The sequence below is a fragment of the Papaver somniferum genome, chromosome 2 (genome assembly GCF_003573695.1).
Source record: "Papaver somniferum cultivar HN1 chromosome 2, ASM357369v1, whole genome shotgun sequence".
Taxonomy (NCBI): Eukaryota; Viridiplantae; Streptophyta; class Magnoliopsida; order Ranunculales; family Papaveraceae; genus Papaver; species Papaver somniferum.
In genome coordinates this window covers 138256673-138284392 of record NC_039359.1, presented here as the reverse complement: position 1 = coordinate 138284392, position 27720 = coordinate 138256673, and the positions used below count along the sequence as shown (strand labels likewise).

Here is a 27720-nt window from a genome sequence, read left to right as displayed (position 1 = left end):
TGCGATTAATTTCCATATCTTTGTGGGGAGTGCGGATGTGGAATTTTGAGGAGTTATCTTGTATCTTTATAAACTACGTGATGAATGCATCTAGCCTCAGCTATATGATTGCATCAAAATAAGTTGATATGTGCTTTTCTTTGGCCTTGAAGTGTCTCCATGAAAATTTCATTAGGATCCCGTTTTCGTACCTTTTCCAATTTTATTGACAAAAAGGGGGAGAATTAATATGTAGTTCACACTAAAAATGCATATGGTTTTCGAATCATTATGTAAGGGGGAGTGGTTTTCGTGTTGAGACGAAGTATTGACTAAGGGGGAGTGATACATATCACCATAGTATTGTTGTCGAAGTTGTGATATAAGAACTTTAATACTGTGTAATAATACTATGACATTGTATAACAATGATCGAGAACTTTTGTTTTCTCATTGTTATGGCTACGGAACTTCAACAACTATGATGCTGAATTGAACATCTATGGAATCATGGGAGTACTTGGAAAAGACGAAGTTTTCGAGTAATGTTGAAGCACCAAGGAGATCAAGCATGTGGACGAGAAGCTACAAAGTTTTATTTATTTTGCAATCCCTATGTATTGATAGTTTTTCCACTAAAATTGACAAAGGGGGAGATTGTTAGAGCACTGCTCGGTCGAACTCGCATGCGTTGCTATCTCAAGCATGTTTGTCAAGTTTAGGTGTCAAAACTATATGTCTTGATTTCTAGACTACTTATATCTAAGTCTCGGTTTCGGACAAATTAGTGTAGTTGAGCTCCAGACTCCATCGCGATCATCTTACGAAGACGAAGAACTACTCGAGGAACTAGTGGAACTTCATCCGACTAAAAGGTATGTGGAGACTTGAACTTATCTATCACTCAAAATTCTATCTCTCTATATCCTACTCTTGAGACAAAGTCGTATAAGTATGATAGTTTTCATACATACACATTTGCTATTTCGAGCCGAATTTACTCGCCTATCTTTTTCTAGGAATACGTGTTGGTAAGCTTTCGCTTTAACCACTTTTCATCTTTATCCGTGACGAAAGTCATGATGACGTTTCAATCTTGAAAATAGCTTTGATGACGATAGTCGTGAATAACGATTATTATAACATTATAGAAGAATGTTTCAATGATTGAAATGTAGAGTTGAGATTATGTAACCAACTATGGATATAAGCATATGTAGTGTCTTCGCACATTAAAGTATAAATCCATGTGCCGGAAACCAATTGTGTGTACTTGTGCATGAAACATTGGTAAAGGAGACAGGTTGGGTACGCGTACCCGTACGCGTACTGGCGGAAGTTTTCGACCGAAAAGTTCTTATGGAGTTTGTAGTTTACAAACTGGAAAACCAGTCACCTTAGGTACGCGTACTCACGGAAGTTTTCGAACCAAAAATTTCTGCTGAGTTTCCTAACTCAAATCTGGTAGCTAAGGTACGCATACCCGTACGCGTACCCAATCTGGTTATTTCCCAAATCGGAATATCATGAACTTAAAACAATAAATCAATAAGGAATGCAATCTTGCAAACCATGGCTATATTATTCATGAATTGATTCAAGTGAATCAAACCGATTTTGTTTTAATTGCGTCTATGAATAAAGACCTAAGCAATTGAACAACTCTATCAACTAGTTCTTATGAGTCATTTGAACTAGTTATGAGAAAGATGAATATGGTTGATATGAAAGTACTCATATGGCTAACCTCGGTTACCTATTTGTGAACCAACCAAGTGTACTTTTTTAGGTACGTTTACTCAAACCTAACTGAAACACATTTCATTTGTGTATGACAAGCTAAGTTTCGATCTAACGGTTGAAAGATATTATCTTGGAGAAATCATGTTTTTCATCTAACGGTGAATATTGAATGCTTTGTTACCAAGGTAACTTGGATTGCAAACCCTGATTTGAAAAATATATAAATGAGACATCTAGAAATTGGAAAAACTAATCCCCACACCTCCTGTGTGATACTAGTTAGTTTGCTAGAGTCGATTATCCTTTAACCTTAGGTTTCTTCCCGAGACCCTGTAGGTTAACGACTGAAAGACTTCATTGGAATTGTGAAGCCAGACGAAACTACTTCTCTTGTAGTTGAGCGATCTGATCTTGCCATTTTCTATCGTACGAGTTCAATTGAATAATTGACTTGAGATTATATCTCCGATAGGGCAAGATAAAAAGAAATCACAAACATCTTCGTCTCATCGTTTGTGATTCCACAACATCTTGTTTCGCTACCATACAATTAAGATTGTTGTGAGGTGATTGATAATACTAGGCTGTTCTTCGAGAATATAAGTCCGGATTATCAATTAGTTCCTGTTCACCTTGATTTATCAAAAGACGGAAAAAAACTCATATATTTATCTGTGGGAGACGGATTTATCTATTATCGTATACTTTTCTGTGTGATACAGATTTGTTATTAAAGTCTTCGACTTTGGGTTGTAGCAACTCTTGGTTGTGGGTGAGATCAGCTAAGGGAATCAAGTGTGTAGTATCCTGCTGGGATCAGAGACGTAAGGAGCACAACTGTACCTTGAATCAGTGTGATATTGATTAGGGTTCAACTACAGTCCAGACCGAAGTTAGTTTGTAGTAGGCTAGTGTCTGTAGTGGCTTAATACAGTGTGGTGTTCAATCTGGACTAGGTCCCGGGGTTTTTCTACATTTGCGTTTTTCTCATTAACAAAATTTATGGTGTCTGTGTTATTTCTATTCTGCATTATATTTTGTTATATAATTGAAATATCACAGGTTGTGCGTTAAGATCAATCAATTAGAATATCCAAACTTTGGTTGTTGATTTAAATTGATTGACACTTGGATATTGGTCTTTGGTACCATCCAAGTTATTATTCTTGTATTTGATAAAGACTCGCAGATTTCTATTTGCTTGAGTAAAGATCAAATCAAGTGAGAGAGATGTTAACTCCTCGATATACTTTTCTCTAGATTGAGTCTGACTGTCTAGTTGATTCTCTATAAAGTATATTGGAGTTAGTCCATACATATTGATAATCGAAATATTGGGTGTGGTTGTTATACCCCTGCTTTTTCAGTATTCATTCCTGATACGATTGTTCCTTGTATGTTCGCATACCCATCTCAGCATACGCATCTCAGTTGTGCTCAGTTGTCTGATGTCCCGGTCCTTCGTCGCCCAGCACTCAGCGTTATACAACATCACGGGTCGAATCGTCATTTTGTAGAACTTTCCTTTCAACTTTAGGGTGACTTTTCGGTCGCACAAGACGCCCGATGCCAATCTCCATTTTTCCCATCCTGCATGGGTCCGATGTCGAATGTCCTATTCAATCCCACCATCGCTTTGGATCATCGATCCCATATCTCGAAAGGAATACTTCCTAGGCACTAGATGTCCGTCGAGCAAAACATCCACATCATCCTTCCTGGAATCGTTGAAGTCGCACCTCAGATATTCAGTCTTGGTCCTACTAAGTCTGAATCCCTTCGATTCTAGATTTTGTCGCTAACACTCTAGTTTCTCATATACTTCTGACTTGGACTCTCCAATCAGCGCCACATCATCTGCAAAAAAGCATACACCATGGGATCTCACCTTGTATGTCTCGCATTACTTGATCTATAACTAGTGCAAATAAGTAAGGACTCAAGGATGATCCTTCGTGTAACCCAATCTTTATCGGAAAGTCTCTCGAAACACCATCGCATGACCAGACGCCAGTAATAACTTCATCATACATATCCTTAATTAAGTTTATGTACTTCGGTGATACCCTCTTATTTTCCAAAGTCCACCACAACACCTCGCGCTACACTCTATCGTATGATTTTTCTAGGTCGATGAACACCATGTGTAAGTCTCGCATTTTCTCCCGATATCTTTCCATTAGTTGTCTTACCAGGAAAATTACTTTTGTTGTCGATCTTTCGGGCATAAAGCCAAACTGGTTCTTCGTTACGCACGTTTCCTTTCGAATACGCCGATCGATGATCCTTTCCCAAATATTCATGGTATGGCTCATCAACTTGATGCCTATGTAATTCGAGCAGTTCTGAATATCGCCTTTGTTTTTGAAGATCGGGACGATAACGCTTCTTCCCCATTCATCTGGCATCCGATTTTCCTGAAAGATTCTATTGAATAGTTTGGTCAACCAAAATATTCCTTCATCTCCTGGACACTTCCACACCTCAATAGGGATGTTGTTAGGTCCCAACGTCTTTCCCCTTTTAGTCCCTTTTAAGGCCTCCTTCACTTCGCTCTCGTGGATGTCTCTGATAGGGGTGTCCACTCTCGAATCCGTAAGGTCGGGGTGGCTCTCAAGATCAAATTGAAGAGTACCGCTCCCTGCGCTGAAGAGCACGTCGAAATACTCATTCCATCGTTCCCTTATCTCTGCATCTTCCACCAAAACTCGTTCGTCCGCATCTTTAATGCATTTGACCTGGAATACGTCGCGCGTCCTCCTCTCCCTTAGCCAAGAAATCTTTTAAATGCCCTCGAATACGTCGCGCGTCCTCCTCTCCCTTAGCCAAGCAATCTTTTAAATTCCCTTCTCGCCCTCACTCGTGCTAAGCTTTAGCCAACCCCAACAAGCAAAAAGCCATTTTTTGCCGAAACCTTTTTCGAGTTGGGGCATATTATGTGTGTGAATTTTACGCTTAAACCAGACTTAAAAAGACTCAAACCCATCCCTTAACCAATGTCTAGTTCCGTCAATGATGGGAAGATGGTATCGTACAAAAGGATTTGACAAGATAACACATAGATCCCATTCCCGGGCATTGTTCATATCGAGTTTAAGCAAATGAGCCTAAGATAGATAAAGGACGGTTCATAGAATGCACAATGGCAATGATAACATGTCAAAAATTTGTCTTCCAAAAAAAAAAAAAAAACAGATTGTGGTCTACAAATATATTCAAGTGAGTGTTAAGCCTTTTTACAACTATTCACTACATCACAATGCAACGACATGGAGAAACTTTCGGAGCTCATTGATCCGATCACAAATACATGGGATCCTGCTCAACTAGCCCGACTACCGACAGACGCAGCTGCTAGAATCATCAATATCCATCTACCACGGACTGGATCAGCAGATACAATAGTTTGGCCACACCATAAATCGGGAAAGTACACCACCATATCGGGATACAATCAGCTAGCTCATCAACTGGAAAACAACCAACCAAACCCACTACCCCCATCAAGTACATGTGGAAGCTCATCCCATGCCCACCGAAAATCCGACTTTTCTTGTGGAAAGTACTAAATGAAGGACTAACAACCTCCAACATCCTGCACCGAATCCGCCTCAACCCCTTCTCCCTCTGCCCGTCTTGCACCCTAGACACGGAATCTGGAAGCCACTTACTTCTGCACTGCCGAGTTGCAATGAAGGACTGGCAACTTTGTTTTTCCCAACTAACGGGCGACTCAGAATTCGCTCGTCACAAGCCTCCAGAGGTTAATCACAATTTAACACTGCAACAACTATTAACTTCAAAAATCCCGACTTATGCTACCACGACCTTTTGTTTTATATTATGGACGCTATGGTTGGCCAGAAACAACTTTGTTTGCAGAAGACAACAACAAAAACCAACTGACATTGTCCGGATGGCTTTCCATCTCCACAAGAGTTCACTTGGGCCAATAGTTTATCAACAACATTCCAACCAAATCCTTCGAAGTTTTCCTCAACTATCCCCTGTGACAACAACACTCTACATCAGATGGACACCTCCGGACCCAGACTGGGTTAAGATAAATACCAATTGAGCCGCGAGAGGACATCCAGGACATGCAGGGGCAGGTATTATCTGCAGATCCTCAGCCACAACTATTATCAAAGCGATTTCTCAGCCCTTAGGAATCACCACTGCTCTAATGGAAGAAACCTGGGCCTTGCTCCTGGCAGTGCGAACTGCAATCGACCATTAGTGGACAAAAGTTTGGTTCGAGACGGACTCCATCAACCTGGTACAACTCATCAAAAAAAAAAAGTCACCACCTTGGTACATTCAAGCGATGATATAAGAAATCCTCCTCTCCCTCCAGAATATTCCACACCACGCGCTTACTCATATCTACAGAGAAGGAAACCAGGCGACATATGAACTTGCGTACAAGACGGCAAATAGCAGCGCAATTAATCTTCTCACCATTTTGATCTGGGTAAATACAGTCCCTAGTTTTTTAAATTCCATTATGTTCTATGATACGTAATAAACCTCTAGTTTTCCTTCCCGTCTTTTATTAATGCTTAAAAGAAAAAAAAAAAAAAAACTATTTTGCTAACTACATTGAACTATAGGCCTAAAATCAGGAGGACAAAAGATATTTTTACCTTGCGTATGAGCTTGATATTAGCGTGACCGATACCAGATGAGAAGCAAGACCTAACCATGTTGATGACATCACAATGCCCACAGCAACCGTTGGACCGAAACCAAGTTCCTATTTTTCTATTTACGGGACCAAGGTGGAGTATCTACGCCGTTCTCAAGTTCCAAAACATTTAAAGGTGTTCAGGAAACAACACAATTATTAATCAGCCATAAACTCAAATTATAGGACTCCTCTGCCGAGGTTGTCACCTGAAGCCACGTAACAAAGTACGGCAGAATCTGTCTGCCACGTGATACTAGAGATTCTGTTCGTCTTACACGTACGCGCGTGTCATGTGACATCATTTTTTTTTCTTATTATTATTAATTATTTTTTATTTGACATTTATTTCTTTCAAATTCCTCTTTGTTCCATCAAAAAAGTAAACAAAATTCCTCTTTGGACCATTTGATGTTCACAAAAATAATAAACTATACAAAACGAAATATCTTTCAAATTAGTAGGTCACATGACACCCTCATGTTCTAAGCTCCTTACATATGCCCCTACAGTTGTATAAAGTTATTTTTCTTGCCATTACAATTAACGCGAATTTAGTAGCTAAATACCGAGATTCTATGTTGCATGGACACGGACACGGGACATTTACGACACGACACGGTTACGGAGACACGTCAAATCTAAAAAAACGGGTTATAGACAATGTAGTTAATATCGAATATCGGTTCATCTCGGTCGGGACCGATACACTGGTACGATTTTATATCGGGGATATTATCGTTGAAATATCGGTTCTAGATTTAGAGACTATAATTTTATATTAAACATTTCTCCACACATTTTCGGATAAGATATAATAGATAACATCAATTTTATCAAAAAAACAAAAGAGTAACTTTAGTAGACTTGCTTCGAGAGCTACATGCACCTCTACTACCACCCGGAAGACTTTCTTCGCCAAAATTACCCTTAAACTTTATAGAAAACGACCAATACCGTCTCATATCAGGAAATGTAGGAAAATTTCGTATCGACCGATACGGCCGATATTTGACCGAAACGGCCGATATTCGACCGATACGGCCGATATTATCGGACGAATATCGTATCCCCGATATCCTTCTTATCGTATCGTTTTGGGCCGATATCCGAAATATCCCCGATATATCGGCCGATACGGCCGATATTGACTACATTGGTTACGGGGACACGTTATATATATTACTCACATTATTAAAATCAAATATTACTACAATCTACACAACAAAATAAGTACTCTTATTTTTAAAATATTTGATTACTAATTATATAATTTTAATAATAATGTAAAAATGGTAACGTTTTTCATGATTAATGCTTGGATATGACTGACACAAGAATAAATTAGCGTCACATTTAGTTTATTTTGATTTTCCAAATCAAAATAAATCATTTATGACGTGTCCGGAAGTGTTCAATTGGTGTCCGCAAAGTGTCCAATATCAAATTTTACGCGACATGTGATGTGGTGTGTCCATCAAATGTCGGGAAGTGTCGTAACCGTGTCATGTCTGTTCGCGCGTCCGACACGATTACGACATCTTTCTTGGAATGTCCGTGCAACATAGCCGAGATTAAACAGACAAGAAATCAAGAAAAGGACAACACAAATCGGTGGCATATGCCCGTCTAGCTTTCTAATGTTGCGTCCAGGGACTGAAGAAGATGGGACAATTGTGGTCCGTAAACCGCACTTGATATTTTGTATTCTTAATAGCATCAGAAAAATATTGCAAAAACCTTTAGGGGTAGGATCTTACGTGAATGAGCCGGTTTTTATTATAGAATCGTATTAGTTTGGGTGTGGCACTACTCATGCTGAACTTGTAAATGGAGACTTGATAGCTAGATGAACTTGTAAGTTGCTGTCACGATGGTTTGTTGCCAAGTTCAAGGCATGCCATCTTCATGCATGCACTAGGCTCAATCACGCATGCTATAACAAGCGAGAAGGAGAATATCTTTGGTGATGAACATCCATGATCAGAAAGTCTGGAATCACTTTTAAATATCCTTGGATGGGAAAACAAATTGTCAAATCTTATCTCTTCGGCAGATGTCTTCCCTCATGTCGACTCTCTGCTGAAACAGCAAGATATACACGTATTACATAATCTTATGCTTTCCATTGAAGATGTCGATAACATTGCTATGAGAAAGATATAGACGCTATTGCGATTGTCTCGGTGCTCACCGCCCCTTATGTCTCAGTTTTTTCGAATCATCTGCGAAAGAAAAAAAAGTACTTTTCTTGTTAAAAGCAACAACTAAATGATGAAATGGAATACATGGCAGAAAGTTCAAAAAGGTTGAGGCCGTTGTTGTCTTGATCTTGAGTGAGTATCCATGTTTTTTTTTTTTTTTTGTTCTTAGAAAATGACATGCTTCCATCCCTAAAATGACTTGTAGAGATAGTTCATTGTCTCTTCAGTAAGAAACCAATTTGTGCACACTCTGTATAAACCAATTTTGTGGACACTTTTACTATGATTGCTGACCATCAGGGGTTAGTCCAATTGGTCAGGAACCTGACTCTCAAGTAGGAGGTCAGCGGATCGGGTCTCCGCTCACTAATTTGGAGATCTCATGAAATATTCTTCTTATGTAAATCTAGTTTAATTTATATTGTTAATGTATCTTCTTTCCTATTAAAAAAAATTCTAATTACTAGAGGAAGATACCAATATTAGCGATATAAGAGTAACAGTTACAAGACTCAATCTAATAACACTCTATAAACTAATAGGGGCACACTCTAACAGCTCTGACAGCCTGTCTATGTCAAAAGCTTTATATAAATATCTCTGAACATCACTCTGTACTGTTATCTGAATTCATTCAATACAATTCATTTTACTTTCTCTAGCTCTTATTATTTTAGAAGCAGGGGTACGGCTTGAGTGATCCAACCGTGAGGATCGTTTTTATTTTTTTGTCTTATATAAAATGGTATCCCCTTAAAGATTTGGCATCAACCTTTAGCAATCAAGCCATTTTACTAAAGAGTTTGAATGATAACTGTTTTTTGCATGTTAAAAAATGAAGGCTATTATTGGGGCGTCACCATCTAATAGAGGGGCTTCACTTGGATATTTAGTGACTAAAAATCTGGTTCTGGGGTACTTTTGATTCAATAACAACTGTCCGAACTACCCTTCAATCAAAATTAAAACTTAAAAACAGAAACAAAACCTAATTTCTATTCTTCATTCTTCACATTTCAATTGCTCTTCTTCTTCCTCTCCTCTTTCTCTTCATCCTTTTCATCGTAAATCCATTTGAATTCATTTTATCGAACAAACCCATGGTGTATGTAAGGTAATAATCGAACATACCCATCTTTGTTTACTTGTTTTTGTGCTTAAAATAGGTTAGATTGAATGAAATCGAAGTAAAATTAGGATTTTAGTTACTTTTTGCTAGTGTTACGTCTGGGTACGTTACTAGATTTTTCACCGTAATTTAGTTTTTGAAGAACTTACGTCTAGGTTTAGTTCAATTCAACCGTAAACTTTGATTTGCATGTTGTATTACGTTTAGGTTTAGTTGAATTCCAACCGTAATTTTCAATTTTACGTCTAGGTTTAGTTGAATTCCAACCGTAATTTTCAATTTTATGTTTAGGTTTAGTTTACTGAATTTTCCTTTCGTCAACCTAGCCGTAAATTTCAATTTTACGTCCGGATTCCTTTTAATTCCAACCGTAGAAATTGATTTTACGTCCAGGTTTGGGTTGATTCCAACAGTAAAAATTGGTTTTACGTCCATGTTTGGATTGATTCCAACCGTAGAAATTAATTAAATTAAAATTAACTAAAGGATTGTTCGGTCATTACAAAATTATTTGAGATAAGGGGTTTTTGATATTACTTCTGGTGACCTGTTTTTATCTTATTAGATGACTCCCCTCTAATGAAATATGACTCCCCAATAATAATCTTCTAAAAAATCCCATTATGGTGTTTACTTAATAACATCGCCTAATGACTTTACTATTATACTACACTGACATCTGGCAGGAGTCATTAACCTTAGGATGAACCATATTTCTTGTATCTTTTTCGATTTCGAATCGGCTCTGTCAATCAATTTATGAGGCGTGCCTATGCCTACATTTCTAAATCAAAATGAACAATATCTCTGTCGTCGTGCAGCACTCTCCTGTAAACCGTTGATCAGTAGAAAACAAAACACTAATGTGGACGTCTACCATCTCTTTTGTTTCGGCTTTCAAAGCAAACCTCCAAAACTGACCAGAGGCCCATCATCAAGACCACATCTCGAGATCAACGGTTAAGATTAATCCTCCAACTCATCAGGACCCACATAATATTCCATGTCATTCACCGAAGTAGGACCAATGAATATCCCCTAGTGGGTCCCACCAACCGAAACTTCAATGGTTACCTCGTAAATAACTTCAACTTTAAAGTCCTTTGTTATAAGACGTCAGAATTTTTAGACACATTTTTAGAACTAAAAAAATAAAAATAATAAAAACAGAGAAATCTGAATCTTGGTGGTCTGTCTTAATTTTCTCTGGTTCTCATTTCATTTTTATTTCATAAATCAAAGTTTACAATAAAAAAATCCAAATAAATTCTCTCGGTTTCGATTTTGGTTAAATTTGTTGTTGTATCAGAACTCAACCAAATGAGGTTGAATCATCAAGTTTGATAAAACAGTTTCTGATCCATTTTGTTAGGGTTGTTTACGATCCAGTATATAGTGAGAAATCAGAGAAAGATCTGTTTTTGTTGTTAGGGTTTGAGTGATAATAATGGGGAAGGTAGCAGTGGGAGCTACGGTGATATGTGCAGCAACAGTATGTGCAGTTGCAGCTTTGATTGTAAGACATAGAATGAAAAGTTCAGGTAGATGGGCAAGAGCTATGGCAATATTAAGAGAATTTGAAGACAAATGTGGTACTTCACTTGGAAAATTGAGACAGGTTGCTGATGCTATGACTGTTGAGATGCATGCTGGTTTAGCTTCTGAAGGTGGTAGTAAGCTCAAGATGCTTATCAGTTTTGTTGATAATCTTCCCACTGGGTGGGTAGCTTTTGCTTTTCTTTTCTAGTCTTATTGAATTTTGGGTTTTTTAATTTTATTGGAAAAGGTGATTGCTTTTTATGTTTTTTCACTAATGGTGATTTCTAAAATTTATGTTTTGATGAAAATCTTGCTATTGATGGGTAAAAGGTGATCCCTTTTTGCTATAATTTCTATGGGTTTCTTTTTGTTGCTGTAGAGATATTCTGGGGTTGTTAATTTTGAAATTGTGGTAAAAAAGAGAGGTATATTTTTGGGAAGTTAATTTGCATGTGTAAATTGCTATTAGTTTGATTTGATGTTTTTCTGTAGGTCTATATATCTGAATTTGATATTGAATGGAAGTTTTCACTTTTAATTTTGGGAATTTCAGATAGAATTTTTAAGAATAGTTCTGTTACAGTAGCAATCTCCTTTTTGTGCTTTCTTTCTTCTAATGGTACTGTCTGACTTCTTTACCTAACAAAAAGAGGATATCGTGTAAGTGTGGATGTTTACTGGAGTAACTGGAGAAATTGGTGAAAATCTCTTTAAGTTGGATACAGTTGACGCCTTGACGGAGACTGGACAATTGAATACCATGGCTACTAGTAATTCTTATGTTTTATTTTCTGATAGATTTTAATTCATTTAACCTTGTCTTTATCGGACGTCTGTGCTTCAGCCGGTAATTTGACTGCTTAGTCCATCTATGTGCTGAGTTCCTCATATATCAGAGTTAGATACATGGTTCTTTGTTTGACTAGAATTATCCCACTTCATGTCTCATTACTTGCATGTGGGAATGGCCAGTATAGCGGCTGCAGCTGGATTTGAAAAGGAAATTGGTTTGAAATCTAAGCTGTTATTTTTCTAGTTAACCGATGGAATTGGCTTTTCAAAGATGGAATTTATTACCAGCAATGAAGTAGGAAAACTTTCATATGTTTCATAGTCTGTCCCAGCCGTACTGGTTTGGAGCGTTTAACAAAGTCATTTCTCTACATTGTGTTGTTGAAAGCGCAAATAATTTTAAATTATTATCATTATCCAGTTAACCGATGTGTTCTGTTTTGTTCTCTAGTGACGAGCACGGTTTATTTTATGCACTGGACCTTGGTGGAACAAACTTCCGTGTATTGCGTGTACAATTGGGTGGAAGGGAACGGCGAGTTGTTAAGCAAGAATTTACCGAGGTGTCAATCCCTCAGCCTTTAATGGTTGGGTGTTCCGATGTAAGTTTGAGTTCTATCCAACCTTATTGATTTGGATTTCGATGGTCACTATCTAAACTTCAGATCAAATAATTGTAATTGCAGGACCTATTTGACTTTATTGCAGCAGAACTAGCAAAATTTGTTGCTACAGAAGGTGATGAATTTCATCTCGCTCCTGGTAGGCAGAGGGAATTGGGTTTTACATTCTCTTTCCCAGTAAAGCAGGCATCAATTGCGTCTGGAACTCTTCTTAATTGGACAAAAGGCTTCTCAATAGATGATGCAGTAAATATATTAACCTGGATGCTATTTCATTTCAATTTTGATTTTCCTGGACCACTATTTGTGTCTGATCTTGGTACTCTAAATGTCTGTCTAACTAGGTTGGTCAAGATGTGGTGGCAGAATTGACAAAAGCCATGGAAAGGAAGGGGGTTGATATGCGTGTCGCAGCACTTGTAAGTTTACAGTGGCCTGTTCTTGGCTTTGATCCTTTCAGAATCTCCTGTACATGAACGGATGAAACTTTCGGGTGTTTGTTGAGATATTTGAAAAAATTGATTCACTGTAGGTGAATGACACAATAGGCACATTAGCTGGGGGTAGATACTTCAATAATGACGTCGTTGCTGCTGTGATATTGGGTACTGGAACAAATGCAGCTTATGTGGAGCGTGCACATGCAATTCCCAAGTGGCATGGACTTTTACCCAAATCAGGAGAGATGGTTAGCTGTTATCTTTTCTTTGTTTTTTGATCATAATTTGTTCTGCACTTGTTTTCTGTAGAACAAAAATATTTTCTTTCTGGTTACTGGAGGACAGGTTGTTCTACATGTACTTTATGTTCTTGAGTGAAAATCACTGACTTTCTGTGTAATGGTAGGTTATCAACATGGAGTGGGGAAACTTCCGGTCGTCACATCTTCCTCTAACAGAATATGATCATTCTTTGGATCTTGAGAGTTTAAATGTTGGTGACCAGGTAAGATTCAACTGTAATTTATATTTGTCTTACAATCTCTTCACTTGTCATTCTTTTCCAGAATATTAATCGCTTTAAATCTGAACTTTTGATGTCAACAGATTTTTGAAAAGATAATTTCCGGGATGTATTTGGGAGACATTGTACGAAGAGTTTTACTGAAAATGGCTGAGGAAGCTGCTTTCTTTGGTGATGTTGTTCCAGCCAAACTTAGAGTTCCATTCATATTGAGGTATTCCATACGCGCTACTATGCTTGCACTATACTGCTCATCCTTTTGCTAATCAATATTAGTCTTGGGTACGACCTTAATTGGAAACTGCTTGCTTACCCTTGCCACCTTAGGCTGTCACAGTACATCGTGGGGTGGGGTTGTGGCGTCGTGGGGTTTTTTGTTGTTACTGCTTCTGAGTCTGTGACCATGAAGTAGGAAACAACATGGTCACTAATTGATGTGTCAAAACAAAACAAAACAAAACAAAACAAAACAAACAAAAAACATGGTCACTAATTTATGATTTGATAGCCACCTAGGGTAAAGGTTTAGTGGTGGAAGAAACTTGGCATTCAGTTTTGTGGCTTCTCATTAGTTACCAGCTGCACCCAGGTTGTACTTCTATATTCAACTAATTCGATTACTTTTTAGGCTTAGCAGTTCCATAATAGAAAATTGAAAATGACACGAGTCATTCATGAAAAGAATGTACACTTCTTGAAAATTCATGCTTGTGCTGAACTTTGATATTTTATACCTCAAGTTTCTGCTTAACCATCTTCACTTTAATGTAATGTCAAACTGCAATATTCAGACTACCTCACATTATATTTTGTGGAATCTGCAGGACGCCCGAAATGTCCGCAATGCATCATGATACATCCTCCGATCTCAGAGTGGTAGGAGCAAAATTGAAGGATATTTTAGGGGTATGGGTTTCTGTCTTTTACTTGTCTGGAGTAGCCTTTTCCTTCTGCAAATACGTATTCATTCGTCAACCAACCACTTGCTGTGAGAGACTTTTGTGGGCTCCCATCCTCCCAATGAAAATTGGATTTCTTCTTGGCACTGTCGAGTTAAAAATGAAAAACTATAACTATCTTATTTTCGCCATTAGACTAGGTCCTCCGGTTAGTAATTTAGACTGTAATGAAACTTAAATGATAGTGATGCAATAATAATTTTTTTTAGAATACCACTTTTTATTTGTTTTTTGGCCAATGTTGCAATTGCACTTGCAGCGTAGTTAGGAGAAACTTTTGTGCTGATGATTCAAAAATTTCTCTTTCCCATGTTTCAGATTACGAATACATCTTTAAAAACAAGAAAAGCTGTAGTTGAACTCTGCAACATCGTAGCAGCACGTGGTGCACGTCTCTCCGCTGCAGGGATTTATGGTATCTTAAAGAAATTGGGAAGGGACGTAGTGAAGGAAGGTGAAAAGCAGCAGAAAACTGTGATAGCAATGGATGGAGGTTTGTTTGAACACTACAAGAAATTCAGCCAGTGTTTAGAGGACTCATTAAAGGAACTATTAGGTGATGAAGCGGCAGATAACATTATTGTTGAGCACGCTAATGATGGGTCAGGTATTGGAGCTGCCCTTCTCGCAGCTTCTCATTCTCAATATCCTGAACTTGAAGATGCTGTCCAGGAAAGCTAAAGTTGACCAAGTAGGGAAATTCCCCTTCTTTCACATTCCAGTAACCTTATCATCTTTTTCAGTTTTTGTGTTACGTTCTCAAGTCATTTAGGCTTTTCCGTTTCTTCTTTCAGAAGTAGTTGGAGTACAATTACAGTCAAATTTATGCTCTTCTCGTAGTGCGGCATATGAGATTATATGCTATATATAAAGTGTATAATTGCAGAACCTGAAAGTGGCCGTGATACTCTCACTTCAGCCTGCGCCTTTCTGCTATTTTCCTCTTTTCATTTTCCAGCTATATTCCATTATTAGCAGCGGTGCAACTGTAGAATGTATGTTCGAGCTCTCTGAGTTGGTGAATAAAATGGAGAAAGCTGGTATTTTTCAACGAGTTACTGTATTATTATTAAAGGGCATCTATACATGTCCTGCTGCTCTCCATTTTACTGCGATAAAAAACTGAAAATGGTGGTCTCCACTAATTGACTTGCCTCTGCAAGAGTCTTTACATCCTGTGGTATAGATGCAAGTAAATGGGTATTTGGAGGTGGGCATACGTAGAAAGGGGTTGCAACAGGTTCAATTTCCCAAATAGAAACTCTACCAGGCCGCTCCCCAGCAGCCGATTCATGCCACTCAACCTATTCAAAAGCAGTATTTTAAGGGTTAAGGCTTGGAAATTGTATTAAGCCGAGTTCCTTGATCTGTCATGGAAAACAAGTCGGTATGGGTGGAAAGCCAACCTGAAGATTGCGCCACTGTGAACTCTTCCATTTCACTGGATCTGAATCACTGATACCAGTGACTGTGCCAAGGTAACTGCGTAACCTGGACTCCTCAGTCGCAAACATCATTCTAAATTGCATGCCAAGTGAAACTTGAGAGTAACGCAACTACGAATTCTGATGGACCTAACCCTGCTAAACAAAATATATATGATAAAGTGTTAGATGAAAGCAATGGTGTTTCTGGAGTCCAAATATAAGAACTCAAAGGAGGATGGAGGGAAATGTTCATAGAAGGCTACATACACGTTATGAATCACGCAGATCAACTTGGAAGACAGGCTGGGATATCCGGGGATACTATCTGTATCCTTCTTCTGCATTGCTTGTGCGACCTGAAATTGTATCAGAGTAATCAAGTTCTATAGCTATAACACCATAATTTTCAATATGGACATTAGTATCAAACTAGAAAGGAACATACAGTACACACACCTGTATAATTACCTGCTTGTTTTTCCGATTCCGCACATACCAATTAGGATCAAGATTTTAATACATGGTTGTCTTTTCCTTTTCTTTTTCGTCTTTATTTTTGCAGAATGTATCTAGAGAAAGATGTAATCGGAGAATAGAATTTAGAAAGAAAGAGATTTGTTGAAAGGATTAGCTTAGAAGAGAGTAAAGGTGGTAGTAGTAATGGGGGATTTACAGAAAAACTTCTCTGTTTTATAGAGAGAATTGCAGCAAAGAGAGAACTGAAAAGACTGGTGAAATGTGGTTGAGTAGGTGTTTGGTAGCATCGCATACCCCCTCTAATGCATTGAAAGTATCACTTTTCTTGAAACGGAGGTAGTAATAGTGTTTGTTGAGTGGGGTTATCTGCACTTACTACATTTGGGCATGACAACGAGGTTCATGCATGTAATCTCGTTTCCTTGTTTAGCCAAGGTTAGTGGTGATTGGGAGTGGAAGACAGCTGAGCTACATCCATTTATGTCCTTCACTACAACACTTTAACCACCACTTAGCCGCACTACCAACCCAGCTGTTGATGTCTTTATCTTGAGGAAGAATGCATCGTATTAAGATGAACAGTGTGCCATGAGGTTGCATTGTGATTAGGTTCCATGGCGCAACATGAGAAAAGTTTGTGTATTTCACATTCAAAATCTAGACTTCCTGAATACAACTTGTACCAGTGCATATGGCTCACACTAGTGAAATAAAATAACCTTATTCCGTGGATATATATTACGTGATCCATAATTCACAAGGGGAATCACTTGTGAAAACCACTCTAGCAAATGAAGCTCGCCGATACTTGCACAGTTACTTGTGTGCTAAACCAGAATCATTGTTGCAACCTGCGTAGTCATAAATGACGAACCACTACGCACCATTTAGGGCTTATGAGAGACCCTGCTCGGAGCTGGTTCGCATAAAAAATGTACAATGCTTCGGTACAAACACCAGCAGGTCTTCGCTTTACGTATGGAGAACCCCGGTCTGCTGTGCATGTTAATGCCTTGAGCTAAGATTTAGCAATGCAACACTCTAAATGTTAAAACCTAACAATGTAACATTACAGATTGTCACACGTTATTACACACCAAGCTATCATCACAGTCGTCCGAATGCCTCACTGACCGTCTGCTTCCCTTGCTGCCCTTGTGGTTAAAAAGATTACGTTCATCGACAAGGAGGGGGTTAACATCTTCTTCAGTCTTCATTGTGTTCTTAACTCCATGAAATCCCTGTTGAGGTCCACACTGGAGCAGGATTTCCAAAACCTCGTTCATTGTAGGTCTGGTTGAAGGCGACGTGCCAGTACAAACAAGACCAAGTTTGAAAACAGAACTGATTTCATCCAAGTAACAAGGCTCCTTGATCTCTTCGTCAAAGGCATCAGTAATAGATTTTCCCTCATCAAACTGACACCTCGCCCATTCTACTAGGCCCATATGTTCATCTGCTCTATTGGCTTCCCTTCCAGTTGCAAGCTCAAGAAGCACCACGCCGAAGCTATAGACATCAACCTTTTCATTCACTTTCCTTGTGTAGCCGTATTCTGCAATCCAAAATTCCAGATAAATGAAATTTGTGAGTTTTAGTATAGGAAGTTTTAGCAGAAGTCAATCTAGAACCTAATTAGAGTTTCATCTTAACTACTAAGAAATGAAAACAGTTCGGGAAATGCATAAATACTTAGCAAAGGGAAGAACCTCACCGGGAGCGAAATATCCAAAAGAACCTGCCATTGCAGACATTGTTTGAGGCTCTCCATGCTTGTCCAACAACTTGGCTAATCCAAAATCAGCAATTTTTGCTCGGAACTCGTGATCTAACAAGATATTACTGGATTTCACATCGCGGTGAATGATCGCAGGAGAACAGCTATCATGCATATAGCAAAGCCCTTGAGCAGCTCCAATCGCAATTTGTAACCTGGTAGGCCAATCCAATGCAGCACGACGTGCTGAACCGGAGTTCGAGAATCCTCTCTTCTTTGCATGAAGCCATTGATCCAAACTTCGATTCTCCATGTATTCATAAACAAGGAGCATCGAGTTATCACAAGCAACACAACATAGTAATTTCACTATGTTCAAATGTCGAATTGTACCCAAGATTTGAACCTCTGCTTGGAACTCCTTTTCGAGCTGTTTATCCAACTTCCCTTTGTTAAATATTTTCTTAACAGCAACAGATTCCTCTATACCACTAATATCAACTCGATAAACCTTCCCGGAACCACCACTACCAATCATATTGTTCTCAGTCAAGCTTGACAGGATGTCTGATTCTGTGAACTGTAACCTGTGGAAAGAAGTTAGTTTCCAAGTAGAAATATCTCTTTCGTTCCGTTTCCTTCTGAAGTCTCTGAACGCAAACAAACCGAATGATACAACACCAAGACAAATCACTGCTGTAATGATCAAGACCACTATTAGCACCTTAGAAGATGACTTGTTAGGATTTTGGTATGGTTTTGAAATGCAAGAGGGGACAATTGGTTCGAGGTTATGACCACAAAGGCCTGAGTTGTTTAAGAAGCTTTTGTCAAATGCAAAGTTATCAACTTGGAACGGTATTCTCCCAGTGAGGCGGTTAGACGAGAGATTGAGAAAGGTAGGATTTAACTGGCCAATTTCTAATGGAATTTCACCTGACAGAAGATTTTCTGACAAATCAAGTTCAATGAGACTAGGAAGTTGGCCAATAGCTTCAGGAATTTCGCCGGACAGATGATTCTGTGAGAGGTTTAAGAAAATGAGAGCACTCCAAGAGATTATGTGAGATGGAATTGGACCTGAAAGTTGATTTCCTTCAAGTGATAAAGTAAGCAGCTTAGAGAGTCCAGTTAATTTTCCAGGAATCTCACCAGATAATCGATTGTTCTTCGCCTTGAACACAGCTAGATTCATCGACTGCGACATTTCTTTCGGAATACCACCTGAAAACATGTTATTACTAATTTCAACTCGAGTTAAGTTGGCAGCAAACTCATCAGGTAGAGTACCTGTAAACAAATTGTCGCTTATCATTACGATAGACAAATTCTTCAGCGACCAAATACCAGCAGGAAATTCCCCAGCAAATCTATTCCCATACAGCTGAAGCACCGTCAAACTATTGCACTTCTCCAGTACTTTTGATACCCCTCCACTGAAATTATTCACGTAAGCAGAAATTCCAATCAATTCACCACCAGCACAAAGATTCTCCGGCAAGTTTCCTGTCAGCTCATTTTCTGCCACTTCAAGAGCTTCAAGCTTCGCAAACAAACCCATATCTTCCGGTAAACTTCCATTAAGTTTGTTTGTGAAAAGCCGTATTTGTTTCAAAGATGGAAGCTTTCCGATACTAGCCGGAACTTCTCCCGACAATTGATTACGATATAACAATAAGTGCACCAGCTTCTTCAACTTCCCGAGATCATGCGGTAATGTTCCGGTCAACTGATTCATCGATATATCAATATCAACTAAATTTAAACACTCCATCTTCACAGGTATTTCACCGGATAATTTATTGTCATAGAGATATAAATTAGATAAGTTCTTGAGCAAAAATAACTGATCAGGTATTTTTCCATCCAGTTGATTAGTACTAAGATCTAATGTTTCAAGATCAATTAAATCACCAACAGTGTCAGGAATTTCTCCAATTAGTTTCACATCCGCAGCCCAGAATTCCTTTAATTTCTTCAATTTACCAAAACCCAATGGAATTTTCCACTCTGAAAATGGATTATAAGCTAAACCCAGAAATTCTAAGTTAGAAAGATTACCTATTTCTTCTGGAATTAATCCATCGAGAAGATTCATATGAAGTGAAAGTGTCTTTAACCCTGAGATTTTCCCAATTGATTTTGGAATATCGCCGGTGAAATTGTTTGCACCAAGATTCAACTCTTCAAGAACAAGTAACCTATCAATATCAGAAGGAATTTGACCAACCAACCAATTCTGAGAAAGATCCAGCTTTACCAAATTAGTACAATTTCGAAGAAGAAAATCTGGGAAATTTCCAGGAATATAATTCAATGAAAAGTCAATTTCAGTAAGATTTTTCAAATCGCAGAGAAAAGATGGGATTTTTTCAGTGATATTTTTCTCAACAAGTATAATACTTGTTACAGAGTTATTTTCATCACAATAGACTCCTTCCCAATCCTCACAATGAGCTGAAGAAGATGAAGATGAAGTTTTCCAGGAATCAAGAGATGGTGGGTCTTTCCATTGTTGTTTGAGTTTCAGTAAGATTGATTGTTCTTCATCAGAAGCTACTGTGACATTGAGGAAGAGAAGAAGGAGAAGAACACAGGGAGGGTATAATTTGAAAATTTGATAAGGGTTTGAGGGTGTTTTCGACATCGAGGCAGAGCTCTGGTGTTTTGCCGGGAAAGTCTTTGGTAGTGTGAAATCTACAAAAATGAATTTCAACGGTTTTAGTTTATATGGGGAAATGCTGATGGTGGATGGATAAAGTTTAGTAGTTTAATTACGATTTTGTGTTTGGCCTTTACTCTTTAGTTTATGATTGGTTTGTTTAGTCAAGTAAATCTACTTAGTGCATGTTTAGTGCTGACAAAATGATGGTTAGGGAAGAAGTAATATAGAAGTGGCTTGCTTTGTTTAAAAATCTCTCTGGGTGTCGGAGTCTTGATTCACTGCTTCGAGGCTTGATTCCCTTAAGGTTGTGTTTGATGGGAGTTAATTCTACCGAATTGATCATTTTTTCATGGAAATAATTTGTTTTTTGTTGTCAAAACTATGTTTTCATGGAATTACAATAAAATATGGTTTAAAGTACGTTTTAAACTCAGTTTTGTAGAATTTCATGGAAAATCTTTCCTTGCTTCCTCCAGGAAACTGATTCCATAGAAATACTTTTCATGAAATTGTTTCCTTTCTGTACTATCAAACATTGCCTAATACATTTGAGTCGGAGGTGTTTTTGGTTAGATACAATTTCATACCTAACTGAAGTTTAAAAGTTTCATATAATTGTCCTGTTTAGCGGAACAAAACCAGAAATAAAACCATCCGATAAATGCGAAAAAAGAGACGATAGGAAGAGAAAGTGACATAGTACCCATCCAAGCTTCCCACTAAAAAAACCCTCCTAATCTAAGGTGTGCAGAGAGAGAGCCATCTCCTTTTTAATATTCGTCCGGACATGTTTGTTCGGTTTCTAGAGTCGAAGTAAATCAGATGCATAATGTGTTTACAAACGAGTTAGTCGAAGCTGCTATTCATTTACCGTTTTTCCGCACATCCCTACACCCCTATGTGTCGCAGCTCTAAACACTTGATTGAGAAGTGGTGAACCCATTAGGGGTCACGATGGGTTTCGGGTGCAATGTCATGGACCTGTACGGTGGCGACATATAAACATAGTACTCTTTTGGTGTACCAAACCTGTAGATCTAGTGTTTGGATACACATATAAAAATTACTTTTTGACTTCTAGTAACAAATTAGTTTGGTTAAATAATTTCAAAATGATTTTTAGGAACATAAAAATTAATTTTTTATGAAACAAAATACTTTTAGTTCTGATCTATATTTCTGACTTTTCTTCTGAAAAAGCAGGAATCAAAAGCAAATTTGTATCCAAAAGAATTATAAAGTATTTTCTACGCGCGAGAAAGGCACAACAAATTAAACTACCCACTAGAGTAAGTCAGTCAATCTATAGCGCTCCACCAACATCTGGCTCCACGCTTGGCTCAATTCTAATGCACTCAAGTGATTGACTACACTTCACTAGAGCCACTCAAAGCTGACTATTGACTTGGAAAATATATTGTTCTTTTCTGGCTACAAGCCTACAAGACGAACATGCATCCCTGGCCCCCTGAATCAATACTGTCAAAAACCCAGTAATTATTCTTTGTTTCTCACTTACACTTCGTGCAAGTTGCATGCATCTATGAGTTATTGCTTTTACGTCCAACGACTCGACGACTTCCAAGAGATAAAAACAAGATTGCGATTGCAGAGCTAAAGATACTATATTGTCACCACCTTTGTAATAATTTATAAAGACCAATTTTGCACTAGAAAATTATGTAGTGTTATATACGAGAAAGCAATCTTGTGCAAGACGGTCTTTACAAGAGTTGTGCGACAGCTACGCACCTTTAATTGAGTGGCTCATGAACCTGCCCTTTGTCAAGATAAACAATTCTATTATGTACTAGTATGTTCCTCTAACATTGACGATGCCTTTTGTTGAGAGGATCATTAACCTTTCTGAAATCCTTAGTAAAAAAAAAAAAAAAAATTGTTCTGACGGTATAGTTTTTTCTTGTCGCTAAAATGTTTTTACTTCATATCAGTTGGATTCATTTATCACGTTTTTAGCGTCTAATCCTTATTAGAAGAATCTTACTATTTACGTCACCAATCTACCCGCATAAAAATAAAATCAAATCAACATATAATCCAAATTGATGATACCTTCACCAGACCGGCACAAGTCCGGAGGAAGACATGGCCCTTAATTGCCCTACTATCACGCGACGTATAAGGCCAAGGAGGAACAGAATAGAATATTGTAAGCCAACCTTTGTTGACTAAAAGGTTTTATTAGTACTTTCACTCTTTTTCTAAAAGAGCTATGATATCTTGGATTATTGCTGTGATGATACCTAGAAAGTAAAACAAAACACAAAGATACTTTATGTTTTGAGGAACACTGTTAGTGAACCAAATTCACAGTCGAGCTGGTGAACTAGTACGTTTATGTGTCAGTTAGCTATTGGTTACACATGACTGTCTGTCATGTTTGGATAAGAAAGTCTAAACAGCCGATCAAAATATAGATTATCAAAACCGCTTTTCCATTTTGGAATATCAAAGACATTTATGAGGTTTTACGGTGCCTCCGTTTGGATGTTATCAACAAAGTCGCGCTCATACTTGATGTTTTTGCTTGTTAAGAGCATCCACAGTGGGCGAGTATAACCAAAAATTTGGGATGAGATCGTAACACAGTGGGACGGAGTAAAGATCAAATCCCAACCAAAGATCAAATTCCAGACCAAATATGGTCGCGACCAAATCCCAAATTCTAATATAGTCGGGCGTAAATTTAAAGTACGCTTGTTGCTGGGCGTAAATTTAAAGTACGCTTGTTAACGGGCGGAGATTTAAATTACGCCCGATGAAAATTCAAATTAAATAAAAAAGAAAAAGAATGAGGCGGATTTTTAAAGTCCGTCTGATGAAAGTTACCAAAAATGGGGCGGACTTTTAAAGTCCGCCTGATGAAAGTGACAAAAAATGGGACGGACTTTTAAAGCCCGCCTGACGAAATTTTAATCATGTACCGTTACGTCACAACACGGACTAAACCCAAAATTTGATCTTTTTTTTGATCTTTGATCTTTGGTTTTGATCGCACCACTGCAGTTGCTCTAAGCCACTAGATCAGAATCTTTATCCTCTAGCAAACTCAACGAGTGAATACAAAATTCCAACGAAATCTATCTTCGTTTAATGATACTACCATTTAATAACATGGAATTTAACAAACTTTAATGGCTGGTTCAAACTTATGTTCCACATCATTAGTGGGAAGCACGTCTAGAAGGAAAGTGACTAGCTAATTATTTAAGTAAGTGAAAGGTACTTGTTTTATTAGTCTCCGTTTTGGTCTTCATCTCAAACCAACCCAGTAATTTTACCACCCAGAATCAGTTCGCATGTGGGAGTTGTGATGTATTTACAAATGAAGAAATACTTGGTGTGTCTTTACTATTTGGGGATGTTCTCAACGATGACCACAAAGTGCTACATTTGGTGAGTAACTACAATGGAAGGTGGAGAGGTAGAATTGTCTTCAAGCAAGGAAGAAGTTCAAGCACAAGTGGAGAATACGCTTTGAAGAATTCGAGGACGAATTTGTTTAAAGAAGGAAAGGATGATGTATTGTGGATGTCCCATATCGATATTGAAGCACCATTTATAGTCCATCCTAGAATCATTTTGAATATGCCAAGTATGCCCTTTGTGCTAGTATAAAGTAGAAGAAATAAGGCTAAAGGAAAGAGGTTTTGAGTTTTAGAACATTTGTGTGAAGAATGAGAGATTCTTTTCTTTCAAACCTAATTGTTATCTCTAGGGGGAATTAGATTATCTAATTCTAGAGTATCAACAAGATGCCTCTCATAATCTTATAGTTTCCAATTTAATTGGGTAGAAATTACAAGTTATTTGAGAAGAATCTCCATTTTTAGGTTCTTCCTTTATTCAAAGGGTAGAAGAAACTAAATTGGTTGATTATTTATCCTTTTCAAGTTATCAATTTCAAATTATTTTCATTGTAAGCTATTGCTTCTCATCAAGTTGGCTGGTACCAACATCCATTGATGCGATGCTCGTGCTGATTCTGAAGTTGTTTGCCCATAAACAGCTAATGGATGTAGGAATCTATGCTAATTTTTTTCTGGGATGGTTCATCTGTATTGGGGTTGTTTTTCTTTTTGTTATCATAGAACTGCTTGGTAGCTTTGATGCACATAAAGTATTTGATAACCTATTTGGGAATGCGAAAATGCTTAGAAGAAAAGATCGATTTTGGGAGTATTTTCCTTCTCAGTGCCAGTGTTGTCGCCCACGCTACTGCTTGACCTAACGATTCTAACAACACGAAACGGTCATTGTTAGACCATACTCACTTCAGCTTGTGTGCACACCCATCCTAGCATCAGTCGTTCGGTGGTATGCTTTTATGAGAGTACCAAAGTTATTGGGCTTTGGACTTTCTATTCCTACGCTCTCAAGTATAGTATTTGTTGGTCCTAAATTTCAACTTCACTTAAAATATGAACACAATGTATTCTAAATTCGTGCTCCCCCCGTTCCTAAATAATAGGTCGGTTTTTATAAATAGATGTTTCAAAAAAATAGGCTGATTTCTAATTGGGAAAGTCAAATGTTACTTTAGTTTTTCTGGGACCACTTTTCTCTTAACTTCTTTTGATGACAAGTGTCAATGTGGACCATTTCACTTACTTCTTTTGCTGACAAGTGTCATGAGGACCATTTCACTTCACTTATTTTATTGACAAGTGTCATGAGGACCACTTTCAATGATTAGTTCTCTTAATTTCCTTAATTTTCTCTAAAAACAAAACCAACCTATTAATTAGGAACGGCGGGAGTACATGTTAGCCCAAATTTCAGTTGATCCACGATATTTTCAGTTGATCCCCAATATTCTGAATTTTTGATATTATCCTAAATACCTTTTAATACTATTACATATGACGTTTCATTTTGAAATTTTCGTAAATCATTTTTCGGATCCGAGATTTTTTTATGAAAGAGAGAGGCGATTTAGGATTTTTGTTCTTCGTTGGGCCAAGCAATATGGTTGGAGTTTTGGCTTGGCTACAGTTGAATTGTAGCGAAACCAAATCACTATAAAGCATTGCTTGGCTCAAATCTGGCGGCGATATCCCTTGGCTTGACGAGTGAGTGAAACATATCTATTTCTTTTTATAGCCAAGCAAAATCTAACATTTCCGTATCATAATCATCCATTATGTTAACAACCATTATTTGACTATTGATAGAAACTAATTTTTCTTCTCAAACCACTCCAAATAATCTTCTTATAACTTGATTTTCCACTCAAATCTCCTCAAATCATCTTCTCAACTTCAAAGTTTTTCCCATTCTTGTCCATCTCTTTTCTAAACAAAAATGTCGCAACCTAAAACGTCGCAAATTTAATCGGGAAAGAAATCCTCTATTCTGGAAGACAAGCATCGTAGAGAAAGAAGGAAGTTGTGTGGCTAGGAGTACGCTTTGGGATATAGTTTTTGAAAGATTTGTATTAGCTTGTGGTGGGAATCCATGCAATCGTATTGTTACCGCAGTTCGAAGTAGATTTAGCATTACCAAGTCAAAAGTGGATAAATTAGTTAAATGTCTTGTAACTGTTGACGTAAATAATCCGAACTTGGATCATAATAACCAGGTATGTTATCTAAACATGTTCAAAACACGTGTTATATTTTTTGTCTGTATATAGTTTTATTTATCTATATCTTATGCTTCGTTTACATTGATGTAGGCAATAATGGCGAGATCCATATTATTTTAGGAAAACAAGAAATCCTTCGCTCTAAAAGAAGAATTTGAGATGCTTAAATACATTAGAAATATGATAGAGGTTCAAGATGAGGATATGAAGGAAAATGAATGTCTTCAAGACAATTATTTCAAACCCCTTTTGCAAATCAATTTCCAAACTTGTTTACCACTGCCCGAAAATATATACAGTGCGTAGTTTTTTGTTTGGTGGAGGAAGTGTTAGAGCATTGTTCTGTCGAACTCACAAGCGTTGCTACCTCAAGCTTGTTTGTCAAGTTTAGTTGCCAAAACTATAAGTCTTGATTTCTAGTCTACTTATAGCCAAGTCCCGGATTAGGATAGTAAGTGCAGTTGAGCTTTAGACTCCACGACGTTCATCGAATGAAGACGAAGAAATATTCAAGGAAACTTGTGGAACTTCATCAATAAAAGGTATGTGGAGACTTGAACTTATCTATCACTCAAAAGTCTATCTACTCTATCTCCTATTTGAGGCAAAAAGTACTGCTATATAGACTTTTGTGATACACATTTGTTATTTTGAGCCGAGTTTATCTCGCTTATCTATTTCTCGAAATATGTATTGGTAAGCTTTCGCTTTAGCCAAGTTCATCTTTACTCGTGACGAAAGTCATGTTGATTATTCAATAACTTGCAAATTGCTTTGATGCTAATAGTTTGTGAATAAAAACTATTTTAACATCCTATAAGAAAGTTTTAATGATTGAAATGAGAGTTTAGAACAAGTAACCATGTTTGGATATGAACATAGTGTGTTTTCACATTTGTGTAAAAGTCCAAAATCGGGAGCCTAAAGTATGCGTTCCCGTACGCGTACCGGCGGTTGTTGGAAATTCGGGAAAGTATGCGTACCCGTACGCATACTGGCGGAAGTTTCATGTCGGTGAATTTCTGCTGGAGTCCGGAAGTGTGAATTGGTATGCATACCTGTACGCGTACTGGCGTAACCAAACCCGGTCCGGCTACTTAGGTATGCGTACCCGTTTGCATACTTAAGTAGGTTACTTTCTAAAATCGGTTTGTTCATGAACTAAAACATTTATATAATAAGGAATGCAATATTTGAAAACCGTGACT

The 27720-nt window shown here is 37.8% G+C and overlaps 2 protein-coding genes across 2 annotated transcripts; one reads left to right on the top strand and one right to left on the bottom strand.

The window, feature by feature from the left end:
* Window positions 1-10918: 10918 nt before the first annotated feature.
* LOC113349248 (hexokinase-1-like) lies at window positions 10919-15722 on the top strand. Its single transcript, XM_026593181.1, has 9 exons — window positions 10919-11461; window positions 12525-12675; window positions 12760-12942; window positions 13041-13115; window positions 13229-13384; window positions 13543-13641; window positions 13743-13873; window positions 14484-14565; window positions 14937-15722. Exons 1-9 carry the CDS (start codon window positions 11190-11192, stop codon window positions 15297-15299), a joined length of 1512 nt encoding a protein of 503 aa, XP_026448966.1. The 5' UTR covers window positions 10919-11189; the 3' UTR covers window positions 15300-15722.
* A 1425-nt stretch (window positions 15723-17147) lies between these two features.
* Window positions 17148-21030, bottom strand: LOC113349247 (receptor-like protein kinase HSL1). The gene is made up of 2 exons (XM_026593180.1): window positions 18237-21030; window positions 17148-18077 (listed from the first exon to the last, which is right to left on the bottom strand). Exons 1-2 carry the CDS (start codon window positions 20884-20886, stop codon window positions 17602-17604), a joined length of 3126 nt encoding a protein of 1041 aa, XP_026448965.1. The 5' UTR covers window positions 20887-21030; the 3' UTR covers window positions 17148-17601.
* Window positions 21031-27720: the final 6690 nt, after the last annotated feature.